This window comes from Ochlerotatus camptorhynchus, unplaced genomic scaffold, assembly GCF_037179485.1.
Source record: "Ochlerotatus camptorhynchus isolate MF236.1 unplaced genomic scaffold, CSIRO-AGI_Acam_v1.1 ptg000217l, whole genome shotgun sequence".
In the NCBI taxonomy this organism is placed as follows: Eukaryota; Metazoa; Arthropoda; class Insecta; order Diptera; family Culicidae; genus Ochlerotatus; species Ochlerotatus camptorhynchus.
In genome coordinates, this window is record NW_027040707.1 from 251,794 (window position 1) to 266,686 (window position 14,893).

General features: G+C 40.8%; 1 protein-coding gene across 1 annotated transcript in view; it reads right to left on the minus strand.

Annotated features, from left to right (window-relative positions):
* Positions 1-520: 520 nt before the first annotated feature.
* Positions 521-14,893, minus strand: part of rau (RA domain-containing protein rau) — a 111,842-nt gene continuing 97,469 nt past the window's right edge. Inside the window, exons 3-5 of the mRNA XM_065224910.1 lie at positions 14,199-14,308; positions 13,921-14,067; positions 521-1,819 (exon numbers count right to left, since the gene is read on the minus strand). Coding sequence (XP_065080982.1) covers positions 751-1,819; positions 13,921-14,067; positions 14,199-14,308 — 1,326 coding nt within the window. The 3' untranslated portion in view covers positions 521-750. The remainder of the gene's footprint in view (positions 1,820-13,920; positions 14,068-14,198; positions 14,309-14,893) is intronic.

Here is a 14,893-nt window from a genome sequence, read left to right on the forward strand (position 1 = left end):
CTCTTAATATCTACTCGATTCTTTGGCATGTAGCGCTTCGCTTCGCTTTTCAAAACGACTTGTCGCAGCCTGATAGTCATTTATCGCTTAAATTACTTTACAGATTCGATTTTCTCCTGCACAATCACTACGTAGGTACCCTATCCTATCTGTCTAGTAGCGAAGGAGGAGAAAAGTTACGTTGATTGGGGCGAGAGAAAAAAAAATGATACACCTTCTTACAGTCGATTGTCTGAGGAGTTTTTGATTTTATTTGGCTTGAATTACTTGAATCGCTTTGTTCTATTTCATTTCTACATTTGGAGATGCTCGTTTTTTTTTGGGTTTGCGCTAGTTGGAATAATGCCATTTGGTATATGACCTTCTATGTCAAAGTATCAAACGACGTAAGAATTATACCAAAAAAACGGAGGGATTCGCAGGACATCCCCGGTCGGTTTGGAGAAAATAACCTCTCTTTGATTGATCTTCCAGCGGGAAAAACAATACATGTATATACGAAAAGCAGCAAAAGGGGAAAAAACATCAAATAAAATCGATTTAATAACATTAATAACGGTGACTAGGACGAAACAAATGTAATAATAAAAGTTGTCATTTTGGCGCGCCATTTCGATTTCCCCCGAATTGGTTGGTGTGCGTGCGAATAATCGGTGACAAATAGCTGTTTTGATCGTTGTTTTCGATTTGTTCCCAGGCAACGCCGCACCGCAGGGACTCATCTTCCGCATTAATTCGATTGCCGTTCGTTCAGATATAGATGAAATTCCCCACCCCCTTCATGGGATCGGTGTTGACGGCCTCCTTAACGACGGTACTTCTCGTCACATTCCCCGTCATGCTGGCCGTGCTGGTCCGGGAATCGATCCGCTCGATATCCACCAGCTTTTTGTCGATTCCGAGTGATGAGAACGAGTTACACACGGTCCTTATCTCACGGATGTTGTACACCGGGCTGTACGAAGGTGCGTTTGGGGCCATCAGCAGCGATGAAGGCAGCAGCGAGGCTTTAGATGGCCGTGGCGGTGCCTGTAGGCACCGGTCGACGTTGCGGGCCTTGACTGCTGGAACGGCATTGGCATCGATGGCACCGTCAACCACGTCCACCGATCTACTGTGTTCGCACTGCTGTTGTTCCCCGCTGTATTCGCCTGCACTGGATTTGCTGCACTGCAGGCAACAGCTTCGTTCGTCGTTGTTGTTGTCTTCACTCGTTCGACTACTACTACTACTCGAACTGCTACTGCTGCTGCTGCAGGACGAAGACGACGAAGACGAGGACGCGGACGAGGACAGGCAGGATTCCCTTAGGGCCAAGCTTTTCGACTCCTTCAGATTGCTCAGTGAGGAAACTCCATCGACAATGTCCGAGATGAGGGTGTTGGTCGGAGTGGTGACGGCACTGATCGGGAAGGTCGACGAATGCAGCGATAGCCGGTGCTGCGTCAGCGACGACGGGCCGATGATGAAGTGTTTGTTGGACTCGGAGATGGGTGCTAGCATTTGGCGCCGTCGCGGGTAGTTCGGGTTCCGGCGCACCAGAAAGTGCATGATTTCGTTCTTCTGTTGGCGTTGGAGTTGCGTCTTCAGGGGGAGATCGTCCGGATGGAGCTTTCGTTGGTATTCCTGACCGGGGCACACTTCGTACAGGCTGAACTGTTCGACCGGTTCGATCGAGTTGTAGCAGGACAGGAGCAGCGCGAGCAGTTCATCCGAGGTGGTTTCTTCGGAGATGAGCAGGGACTTGTACTGGGAGTTGGGCTGCAGGGCCGATGTGTGAACCCGAATTAGACCGCCAGGTTTTTGTTGGAGGCAAAATCTGGAATGGGAGAAAATGAAAGGGAATGGTATTAGAAGGATTGTTCAACGGATTGCTGCTACTGGGGTAGGTGTACCATGCTGTACGTTCATGTTATTCAGAAGGACTACGCCAACTGACGCATCGGGAAAAACTTGACCTCTCCGATTTGCATGAAACTTTGTATAATTGCTTATTATGGGCAATGATGCACATTTTTGCTAAAATACGGCCATTTAGGATCTTGTAAACTTGTGTTGTTTTAGTTTGAAGCGAACCCCCACCCGGATTGCAACATAAGAGCTGTCAAACTGATAGTTTGAACGCCAGTTACCACAGGGAAAACGACTAGGTTCGAACCCGAACTTTTTTCGAGGTTCAGCAGTTTCACGCATAAATTCAAAACTTAAGGTATGGGTGAAATGTCAAAAAGGTAAACAACAAAGAATCAGTCAGTCAGAAAATAATGAATTGATATGAACTTCTAGATAAACAATTTACCTTACGATGGTATTCGGGTCTTTTTCGGCCCAAACGCGCTGTTTAAATGACTGTATCTCTGAAGCCAAAATCTCGATGAACTTGAAACTTGGCAGTCTGTAAATTCACAGAAATGTCTGTAAATCTGGCATCTCTGCGCCAAATTCACACCCTAGACAAGTCACGAATGACCCAAGAGCGTTAAAGTGCCTATGATAAAACAAAAACACATTTCGTTGTTCAACATTTGGAATATTTCTTTTAGCTTAGGTTCCTGAAAACCTCTCATGTTCCAGAATCTTGGAAAGGTCTCCATGTCCTGAATATTGAATCTAAAATAAAACTTCTTGAATATCTAGCACATCTAGAATTTTAATCTATTTTTAAATCTCGGATCTTAATTAATTGTTCTGCGTCCAGGATCTCGGAAAATATCAATGTTTGTGTTGGATGAGTTATTTTAGAAATCCTTCAAGCGAATCCTTTGATTTTGGGTTGGAAAATTGCTAAAATCTGATAATATATTTAGTACACAATTCAATAGACACATTTGCCTATAATTACATCTAGTTAACCTCTATTTCTCTTCAAATACAATTCTTAGTTGTATTAGTTCTACTTGTTATGTAATAGTAATAGTAAGAATGTATCCAATTCATTGAAGGGTTCATACATATAAATTGTAAAGAGATAACTTTAATAAGTATACAAATTCACTAGATTTCAACTGGTAATTTAAGGAGTAATACCAGTGATGGAAAAGTTCATCAAAGTTCTACTAAACGATTGTCTTCCTGTCAACGATTGTCACATTATGCCTCTGTACATGACTTACGATCAGGGCCCCACAAAGTCACTTTCAATCGAAAATCATGAAGTGACGATGAAGCTGTAAACCATCACTTTCAATTGAAAGTCATTCTGTCTTCTCTTCGAGCAGATCCCCGTCAACATCAACAGAACCACTTTCGATCAGTTTTCATGCTGTTTGTTTTGGCTTGACTCGTGTTCATTTCTTCTTTCATTGTCAAATGAACTTACTTTTGCATTGAAGCAAAACTGTTAGGTCTAAATTCGCGCAGCTTTTATGACTTTTGTTGATTGTTCACTCGGTTCATTTAAGTGTATGCACATAGATCTGTGCACGTTGATGTCAAATTTTTCACTGTCGGGTGGTTTGTTTACCCATCAATATGGGCATTTTTTTAATCGGTGTGACGTCTAGGAATCGAAAATTGATATTCGACGCCATTTTGAAATCCAAGATGGCGGCTTCCAGTTTAATAAAAAGTGGTAAATACTATCAAATTCCTATCAATAAAGGTATTTTTGGAATCGGGATGATGTCTAGGGGATGAAAATCGATATCCGTCGACATTTTGAAATCAAAGATGGCGGCTTCCGGTGAAAAAAAAGTGGAAATACAGTCAAATACTCATCAATATTGATATTATTGTAATCAGTATGAAGTCTACAGATCGAAAATTGATATGCGACGCCATTTAGAAATCCAAGATGGCGACTTTCGATTTCAGAACATATGGGAAATATTGTCAAATTCCCATCAATATAGGTATTTTTGGAATCGGGATGGCGTCTAGAGCCTGGAAATCGATATCCGACGCCATTTTTAAATCCAAGACTACGGCTTCCGATTTGCGGAAAAGTGTCTAATAACCCAAAATATGGTTATTTTCAGAATGGGGATGAGACGTGGATGCCAAAAAATGATGTCACGCCGTCTTTAAATCTAAGATGGCGGCTTTGGTCTAGTCTAGTCTAGTCTACACATACACAGCCAGTACTTGAAAGAATCCTGGAAATGATACATCTATCATTTTTCTTGTCATTATTAATGCCTGCTGCACATCAAGGATGTGAAACAAACAATAAAGCGGCCAGGCCTACTGTGTAGCGTTTAAAAAAAATCTAAGATGGCGGCTTTGGTTCAGAAAAACTGTGAAATACTGTCAAATACCGATCAATGTGGTTTTTTTTTTGGAATCGGGGTGACATCTAGAAGCAAGAAATCGATGTCTGACGCCATCTTGAAATTCATGATGGTGGCTTCCGATTTCAGAAGAAGTTTTAAATGGCCTGCAAATGGCATCGAATATTGATTTTCAGCATCTACGCGTCGTGGGAATCGTTAAGGTCCCCGTTCTGAAAAATACCCTGATATTAGGGTATTTAACACTTTTAATGAAACCTAATGGTCGCCATTTTCGGTATCTACACGTTGTCCCCATTCCGAAAATACTCATATTGTAGGGTATTTGACGCTTTTTGAACCCTGATGGCCATATTGGATTCCAAAATGGTATCTGATACCGATTTTTCACATCTACTCGTTGTTCCCGTTCCTAAAATACCCATATCTTAGGGTATTTGACACTTCCAAATCCAATTGTCACTATTTTGAATTTCAAAATGGCGTTGGTTATCGATTTTCAGCATCTACGCGTCATCCCCGTTCCGAAAATACCCATATTGTAGGATATTTGAGACTTTTCCTGACACCGATGGCCGCCATCTTGGACTCCAGAATGGCCTTGTTAATTTAATTTACGTTTAACATAAAATAATAAATTATTACTATTTATAATCCGGATGCCATCCCTATCGGCAACCGATATTGTGCGGATACTATATTTTGTTGCTTGAAGACGCGATGAGTGAAAAATCGAATGAGCCCGAATTGAAGTGAAAGTGGAAAAAACGAAGGAAGCAGTGTTCGAGTCATTCGTTGCATCAATTAAAACAAATCTTTGTTTCAAATGAAATGAACTGAAGCACTTGACGAGCGAAACAAGCGATAGTCAAATAATGTTTGAAAGGAGTTATGTTCATCGTGACTCGATAACAAGAAACACAATGACTTACACGAAAATGATATTGCTCGAAATGAAGCGATTCGGCGGTGATCAAAATTACGAAAATAGTGACCAAATGGTGATTTTTAAATAATAAATAAGTAACCAATAGTGGCATTTGGTTTGATATTAAAATTAGTTTATTATGTCATGCAACTTAAAATTACCATTTCATAAATTCTTCTAATTATATTGAATCTCACAAATGAATTTCCTATTAAGAGCATTTGAAGTGATTTGAATAATTTCCTTTTGATTACGTTATACATGATGACTAACAAATAGCACTTTCCGGATTTTCCCGGATTTTTGACGTAGGACTACGTCTTTGATTTCTATATGGGGGTACACTTTGTGAAAACCGAAAATGGAACATGTAACAAATTAAGAAAGATTTTGAACGTTAATAACTCAGCTGCCCCTGGTCCAATTTCATTAATTTTATCACCAATCGATCAGAAATATGGCTATGCATTGATAACAATGCTTTCGAATGTTGATTTTCAACAAGAAACTATTGAAAAACTGGTAAATGTCCAGCATTGTCCAAAAGCGTCGAATTAACTAACAAATCCACCAATTACCTACATGCATATGCTGCTTCCCCAGCACAGTCGTCAGAGAGAAGTAAGTAGACGAAACAAGTCGAAGTGGCATTCGCCTTAGATCCTCGGGCGCGTGCGAATAGGGAGGATGGAATTGCGTAATATTTTGCACACTCATCGCCATATTCAGAACCAAACGAAAATTCTTCAAGATAACCACCATCCGTTGTCTGGCTCGCCGTGGCGGTATCTGACGTATCTCCAGTTTGATTTACGAGGTGTGCTGAAGGTGTTCCTGAAAAATGAGATCCGTGATGCTGTCACCTACACTAAACACGCCAAGCGTAAGCGGCCATGGATGTCATCTACGTTTTTGAAGTGACAGAGACGCACTCTGTTTGGTTTCGGAGGTTAAATCATCACCAACATTGGAAACAAAACGGTTCTTTTCAGGGCCACCAAGCTTATTACAGTAAAGAGTAGGAATAGAATTCATCTGCCTGTTTGTCCATATTCAGAATCACTGACCACACAAAATGCTCATGTAATCAAACTGGAAGCAGGGATACAAATTATTTTGATCAACCTTGATCAACTTTGAATCGCCACGGCCGGATATTTTAGATGGAAGGAGCAACAATCTAGCATCTAATTCGACGAAGACGGCAGGAAACATTTCTGGATCAACAATAGAATAGGGCCCATCAGCATTTGTAAGCAAACCGTTCCAAAGTCTCACAAATCAAAGGCCGCTCACACAAACCAACACCAACATCTTGTAGGTAGAAGTTTCCCCTATCCAATGATGGTGTTGGTTTGTGTGGGTGGCCTTCGCTTTGTGAGTAAAGGGCTTTGGAACGGTTTGTTTACAAATGCTGATGGGCTCTTTTCTATTGTTGATCCAGATTTGTGAAGTCGAGTTATTTACGAGTGTCGATGAAGAGAATCGATCAATGTAGATAGGACCTATTGAAAAGTGACGCGAGATTTGTTTTCCGTACTGAGCTCCAATGCTACCGACGCCAGGGAGGCAGCTCCCAGAGATGTTATGCCTTAGAACATGCCGGTGGCGCCGACTGAGATTGAACCCAGGCCTGCTGGGGTGAGAGGTAATCATGCTAACCACCGGTGCCGATATCTATCACGGCGAATAAGAAAGACCCAAATTTGAGTTTAGTTATCTCAGAAATAAGAAATAAAGTACAGGAGCTCAGCGATGAATAAATTTGCCTCATGTTTTCCCAGGTTTTTCCAGGATTTTCCAGGGAAAAACTCCCGAATTTGAGAAAATTAAAGGTTGGATTCCCTCAGTCTATTGGTACTACTCCGAGACTGAATAAAATTTTCGTCAATTTCCTCATTTTGTGGCAGACTTTTTAGGTTTTCCACAGGAAATCATGAGTCAAATTTACTCATCGTTGAATTCCTACACTTTTGGCGATTATGAGTGAACTAAACTCAAATTTGAGTCGTTCTCATTCGCCGTGTACGCAAAAATAAAATAACCAGTGTCGCAACTTGATAGAAAACTACTCATAATGGGAGGAGTCTTTGTAGCTTTTATACCACTTGGTTGCACATCATTCTGCTTTAACCTGAAAAGATATAAAGCAGCGCTGCTGTCTGGTATCAGCTCATTTTCGCTTCGGACGGCGTGACAGTGTCTGGCGTATCTTCGGTCTGATCTACGAGGTGTGCTGAAGGTGTTCGTGGAAAATGAGGTCCGTGATGCTGTCACCTACACTAAACACGCCAAGCGTAAGTGGCCATGGATGTCCTCTTCAATGAAATGGCCCTTTTCAGGCCAGTAAAGAGTTGGAATATAATTTAACTTTGCTTGTTTGTCCATATTCATAACCACAAGCCCCCAACGATCATACAAACTTGGAAGCAGGGGTGCAAGTGATTTTGATTGATTCTCGTAATCAACTTTCGTTTTGAAAAAGATTACTACAAATTTGGTACCCCTACAATTCAAAAACGGAAAGAGTTGAGATAATAGATATTTGATCAATTAAAAGAACTTAATGCTCTTCACATTTATTCCGTCCACTAGCGGTCCTACGTCAAGCTTCCGTTCGTGCCCCTAGGCACAGACCCTTCTACTTTTTTTTTTTAAATTTTACTGGTTGTGCGATATACGTTTTCGTTAATGTATAAACCAATGAAGCCGCTAGCTTAAATAGGGTTAAAGAGATCATTACAATGACAGCATTTTTTGTTTTCGAAGATCTTGAATTTGATGCTACGTTCGAAATATTTAAAATTAGAGGTGAATAACTTTGATAATTCGCTAAGATTTTTTCACAAAATTTCTTCAGAATGATCTCAAAAACTGTTTTTTGAATCATTCCCCCCTCTTAAACTTGTCTCTAAAATAAGCTTAACAAAAATAATGTTGCATTCTTGAAATCCCTTGCAGAACAATTAATAAAATTCTTGTAAATAGATTATGTTCGTAGATGGAGATGCTTAACGTCAAATATCAGCCTTAAAGTGGACATTTTATACGATAGTTGGGGAGATGAAAGTATGGAGTTGATAGTTCCGTTAGGGTACGGCAATGTGAAAATTGTATAGAGAAAGTAGAATGTGAGCAAAGGTCAATTTTGATAAAGGCACGAATCGGATCGAGCATGATTTTTACCAAACTCACCCGTTGATGGATGGTGAGGGGTATTTCCCCCCGCAATCACTGGCAAAAGGGATGATCGCCGATGTGCGGAAACAGTTCTATCGATTGTTTCACACTCAAGTCGCCATCTGACATGCATCTACCCGATTGCTTTCCTCAAAATTGTCCTTTACTCGTTTTCTACTTTCTATATGCAATTTTCACACTGCCGTACTATATGGAACTATGAGCTCTATACTTTCATCTCCTCATCCATCGTAAAAAAAATGTCCACTTTAAGTCTGATATCGATAATTTCACGCATGAAGTAATGAAACATGATTGGTTAGAGTATTTTTGATTTTTTAATGATTCTTCCAATAATTCCTTGAAGGTTCTTACCATAAATCCATTTTAAATTTACTTGAACTCTTCTTAAAATGCCTATGCAATTAACCACAGAAATTTAATAGTTTTTTGCTAGGTATAAAGGGTGATACGGTCAAAATTTGGTCAAGGGAAAACGCGTGTAAATCGGTGAAATCGTTTATTTAAAAAATCAAATTAAATTTCTTTTTCAAGTTCAATTAGTATAAAATTCAGGAAAAATATTCAGTTAGGCTTCCGCTTTTCCAAATCCGAATTGCCGGGCCTTACGCTTGACCCCTGCCATCAGATTTTGTACAGCCACCTTGTCCACCTTCTTCGCCGCAGAAAGCCAGTTTGCCTTGAACTGCTGCTCGCCCTTAGCAGTTTTTTTGGTCTTCTTTAGGTTCCGCTTGACAATAGCCCAGTATTTCTCAATTGGGCGGAGCTCTGGCGTGTTGGGAGGGTTCTTGTCCTTGGGAACCACCTGCACGTTGTTGGCGGCGTACCACTCCATGGCCTTTTTACCGTAATGGCAAGATGCCAAATCCGGCCAAAACAGTACGGAACAACCGTGTTTCTTCAGGAAAGGCAGCAGACGTTTATTCAAACACTCTTTCACGTAAATTTCTTGGTTGACAGTCCCGGAAGCTATGAAAATGCTGCTTTTCAAGCCACAGGTACAGATGGCTTGCCAAACCAGATATTTATTTGCGAACTTTGACAGTTTCATGTGCTTGAAAACATCTGCTACCTTTCCCCTTCCTTTTGCCGTATAAAACTCCTGTCCCGGAAGCTGCTTGTAGTCGGCTTTGACGTAGGTTTCGTCGTCCATTACCACGCAGTCAAACTTCGTCAGCATCGTCGTGTACAGCCTCCGGGATCGCGCTTTGGCCGTCGTATTTTGTTTATCATCGCGATTTGGAGTCACTACCTTCTTGTAAGTCGATAGTCCGGCTCGTTTTTTGGCTCGATGCACGGTTGTAGACGATACACCCAGCTTATTTGCGGCATCTCGGAGAGAGAGGTTAGGGTTTCGCTTGAAACTACCGACAACTCTCTTTGTCGTCTCAGTGGCTTCCGGTTTTCGATTTCCCCCCGATCCAGACTTCCTGACTGTCGACAAACGTTCCCCAAACACTTTAATTACATTTGTAACGGTTGATTTGGCAACTTTTAGCGATTTTGCCAACTTTGCGTGCGAGTAGCTCGGATTTTCGCGATGCGCGAGCAAAATTTTGATACGCTGCTCTTCTTGCTTGGACGGCATTTTGACAACTGAAGAGTGAATTCCAAAATCAAAATAGGAGCAACATTCTACACACACACACCTTCAAAATGAGGGGTGTTCAGGTTTTTTAAATGCAAAATTGAAAGAAATACGTCAAGTTGATATTGACCAAATTTTGACCGTATCACCCTTTAATCTTGGAGTTCTCCCCTGAATTCTATTGTAAATTCAATGCGTATTTTCCTCAGAATTCCCATGGTATTTTCACAGAGTTCTCATACGTCAGAATACTCTTGAAACACTTATCAGAGTTCCTTTGAGATTGAACCCTCCAAATTCGATGCCTATGGAATTCTTCTCGCAATTTATTTCGAACTCTTTAGATTTTTCTTGGAAAAATCCTCAGAAATCACCCCAGAATTATTTTAGAAGTATCAGCAAAGATCATCTCTCAGAGCTCCCTTAAAAAATCAGAACCAACTTTGAATTATTATTAGAAGTATACATAGAATCCTCATCCAATCATCATAGAATACTTTCTATAATGCACATATAACTCTTGTTTCAAGTATATTGGAATTATTTCCAAAATTGATTCGGAGCTGAATTTAAACATTAATCAAAAGCGGCACTCGTATGTGTCAGTCTCAGGGGCGGTTTTTTCAACTTCGCTTAAGCCTTGACACAGGTTTAACTGTATTGGTAAATCTGATTTAAGATTTCGAGCGGAGGTGAAGAAATCGGCCCTCAAAGCACTTAATTTTACATGAGACTTTCGTAGTCTGTACTTTGGTATTACTTGCAGTCAACCCTAGAATTCTTTTAAAAGACTTCTGAAGATCTAGCACAGACAAATACCATTTAAAAGTTTCCAATGTTTAGAGTTTATTTTCGGGGAAAGGAGGTTTATTTCCCCGGTTCGTAATCGAAATTGAAGGCATTTCCCAGTATTTTTTCCTGGTTTTTTAAAGTCCCTTGAATGTTTGCAGTTCACTGGCCATCCTGGTTAAATAGATATAGGGGAATTTACGTATTCTCGTCAATCTAAGCAGCGTCTGCACTTCTACTAGCATTTTCTCAGCGTCACGCACATATATGATGTGTCTGTTTGTTTACATTCATCTGCTGCTTGCTTTTCTATCCATTCCAATCGACAGAATTTTTCAAAACGTTTTGAAAGCGTTTTTACAACGCTCCAAACTTCTCAGGTGAGTGTGACTATTGTCGGCAGCCTCTTTTTCTTCGGCAACCTTCCCATTAGAACTGCGTGTTAACCAGCTGTTCTATTATCGGCAACTCGAAATCAACCCCATTTTGTAGTGCGTATGCTTTATTTGAAGAAAAATGTAGCATTACTGGATTGCTCGATCGTTCAAATATAATCAGATTGAAGCTGAAAGGCTAAACAATCGTTTGGACACATTCAGGGAAGTGTGTTGATGGGAAAACATAGTGAAATTAACGTTTAAATTTTTGTTGCCGAAAACAGTCAATGGGTGCCGAAGCCAACATTTACCCTACATAATTTGTCATAACTACTGTAGATTTTCTTAGTGCCAAGTAGTCAATTTAAACATTTCGTTGATATTTTAAATTTCACTCTATTTTGGTTGTGAAAAAGAGTCTTAGTGACTATTTTTAGAGAAATAGTAGCTTTAGTGACTTTTTGGTTTAAAAAATGACTGTTTAGTGACTGACTTCAAAATAGTGACTAAGTCACTAAAAAGTGACCTGCTACCAGCCATGGGGGCATATCGGCAAAATTAAAAAATTTCTTGCATCAGCCTGTTTTCCCACAGTCTGTCGATCCTTTTCAAGCAGGAGAGAAAACTCGTAGAGTATATCCCCATGCATACCCCATTGCTCGAGACTATTTATCAATAATGATAGCAAGTGTTCCGTCAGAGAGGCTTTTCTCTAAAGCTGGTGAAACCACACAGAATCGATATCGGCTCAATGCAAAACGCATGGCTCAATAAGTTTTCTTTGAATCCCTCTCGGATGAGTGTTCGCCCTAATAAACGGGTACCATACTCTAACGATATCATAGATGGTACGACTATCCCACATAAAGTTGGGATGATATCCCGAATTGGTGGTTAGGCGCTTCTTATGGTTCTTGTTTATGCGGGCGGGTATCCGAATTAAGTACACTCCAACAATCTAATCGTTTTGTTTCATATGTTAATCTTTCGTCTTTTAAATCGTTCATTTAATACCAATATTATAACGAAATTCACACGACTATTATAACCTGTTAAATCATTCACTTAATCAAGAATCGTGAGAAAAAACTTCAGCATGTCAAAGGGGCAAATACATATTTTGGCCCGATTTGGCCAGCTGCCACTACTCCAAGGTGGTTCTGGAGTGGTATGCTGCCAATAAGATCGATTTTGTCGCCAACCTAATGAATCCTCCGAATTGTCCGGAATTTCGATCAATCGAAAAAATACTGGACAATTTCAAAGCAGCGACTTCGACGAAGCGGCGGTTCAGTCAAGGACATCCAGCAAATGCGGGCAAAATGGAAGAAATGCGCCGATTCCGTGTCCGTTTCCACTGTGCGGGCGCTGATGGGCTGCATCAAGAGGAAGGTTCGAGATTTCGTTCGAACTGGAGAAATATGACCATTGTTTATGCCGCCATACCGCCAATGGCGGTTGCCTCCAGCGCCCGGGAAAGCACCAACCGGGAAGGATTGAATTTCACTGCCTTACCCCGTTGGACGCACGTTTGGTCGCGGTTGCTTTGCTCACCATAGACAGTATGAGCAGATGTGTATGAATGGAACATGTTCAAGGCTTCCACCGGAATAGATCCCAATTGTGTGCATAAACCATGTAAATGGTTTTTGGCGTAGGACTACGTCTGTGATGTACGGGGTACACTTTGTGAAAACCAAAAATGGAACATGTAACAAAATTATGAAAGATTTTGAACGTTAATAACTCAGCTGCCCCTGGACCAATTTCAATAATGTTATCACCAATCGATCAGAAATATTTCTACGCATCTGTTATATTTAAGACTTTCATTTCTCAAAATGTCACTATTGAAAATTGCACGAGTGTGCAACTGTTGTTATAACCATCTAATGCTGTAACTTTGAAGTTTTAATAAAAGTACTGTAAAGCAACCATTAATGGACCTTTTAAATTTATTACATCATGAATTACAGGTCTTTTTGTGCGTACCAATTTACTTTTAGTCAGCCTTTAGTCTAGTCCAAGAGCCTCGAAATTTTTTTTTTCCAATTTGGCATCGAAGTTCACGAGTTAATCGCGATTTATTTTTCCGGTGACATCGAGTTTCCGTCATTTTTCGGTTTTATCGATTTCTCGGTTAACTGGTCAGTGTGTTTTACAGTTGAAACTGTACTCCTCAAAAGTGCGATAAAAGTGTACTTTGATGATGTATCGTCTTGGTTTCTTCTGCATACTTCTCGTTCGTTAGTTTACTATACTTCCAACTAGATAGCATACTGTCGCACTGTAACAACTTGTATTTATTTTTATCTTCAATGTAATTGAATTGCAGGAATGTCGAATTCGGGTTCCAATAAAACGCATGGGAAAAAAGAGACCATCGATTTTTTCCAAACCGACCCATGGGCTCAATTTGGCCTGATTTGGGGGGCGCAAAATCGTCAAAGTTTGAACTTTTTGTCATCTGAAAAATCTCTCAAGGTAGGATACATTAAATTTCTTATATCAAATTTTGTTTTGATGTCAAATGATCCAGTGTTAACTCGATTTTTTTTATCATGCATAAACTTGCAGGAACTGATTTTTAGCAAGAGCATTTTTTTTACAGATAACACTAGATCTCGCCGTCACCTCAAATTTTGCAAACGGTCTTTTTTTCGAGGCAACGTACATTTTGTATACGGTCGGTTTCAAAAGTTGATTATTGGCACCCTAATGCATACATTTATCAAAGAAAACACTTCAATTTACATGTATTCAGACAGGCTCAGTCACATTCGGATTAAATTAAATTACGATTCCTACCTGGAGTCCCCCTTGGGATGGCACGCTTGCAGCAGCGCCGGTCTCGCTTCGTCGTCCAGTTCCAGTAGCGATTTAACGCCGGGCCTCCGCACGGTCACCTCCATCGTCAGGTAGAACAGCCGCGGATCGCGATGTCGCATTTTGCATCTTTAAAAATTGAAAACGAAGAAAAGGAACATAAATTCCACCATCCCCACTTCGCGAGCTTTAAATTGAGCGAGCATCCACTAAGCCATTTAAGGCTGCAACTAGATATAGGGGATTCAATTTCAGCTTACCTTCTGAGCAGCTGCTGAACGACGCTCTTGCTGGTGGCGTCGTACGATATGCCGAGCGTTTTATACTCAATGTCCTGGCGGAGGCATGCCGTATAGATTTTGATGGTTGTCTGTCGGTGGAGAAAGGACAAGGTAACAGATTAATTTACAAGTTATTACAATTTCCCGTCGGTCGTGCTGCTGAATTGGGATGGAGAATCAAGTGGCAGCGCGGTCGCGGTGCGGCACGTACGGTGAGTCTAATTTAAAAGGGGGTTTAATTTAGATGCCCCACGGGGTTTGCACCTGCTGTTACTTTATAGCCGCGGATTTGGGAACTTGTTGTAGTTGGCAGTACGGCAGCTTTGAATTATGTGCTGGGAATTACAATCACTCCGCAACATTTCATTAAAACTACCTCCAACGCCATTTGCACATTTCCTTTCCAGATCCAATCTGTTAAATTAAAAACACTCATCCCGAAGTACCCGAACCCAAACCCGTCACTCCAGCAGAGTTGAACTCAAACTGCCACCATCTGGTTGATGAATGTGTCCCGTCTTCCTCGGAAAGAATAACATCAACCAATGTGGAAGGTACTTCCTCCCCCACAAGCTTGGCAGCAGCAGCAGCAGCTTCTCGTCGTTCATCGTCGTCGTAGAACATCTGCTTCCTCGCATCATTGGCTTACCGTTTTCCGCATTGCGAAATATTAC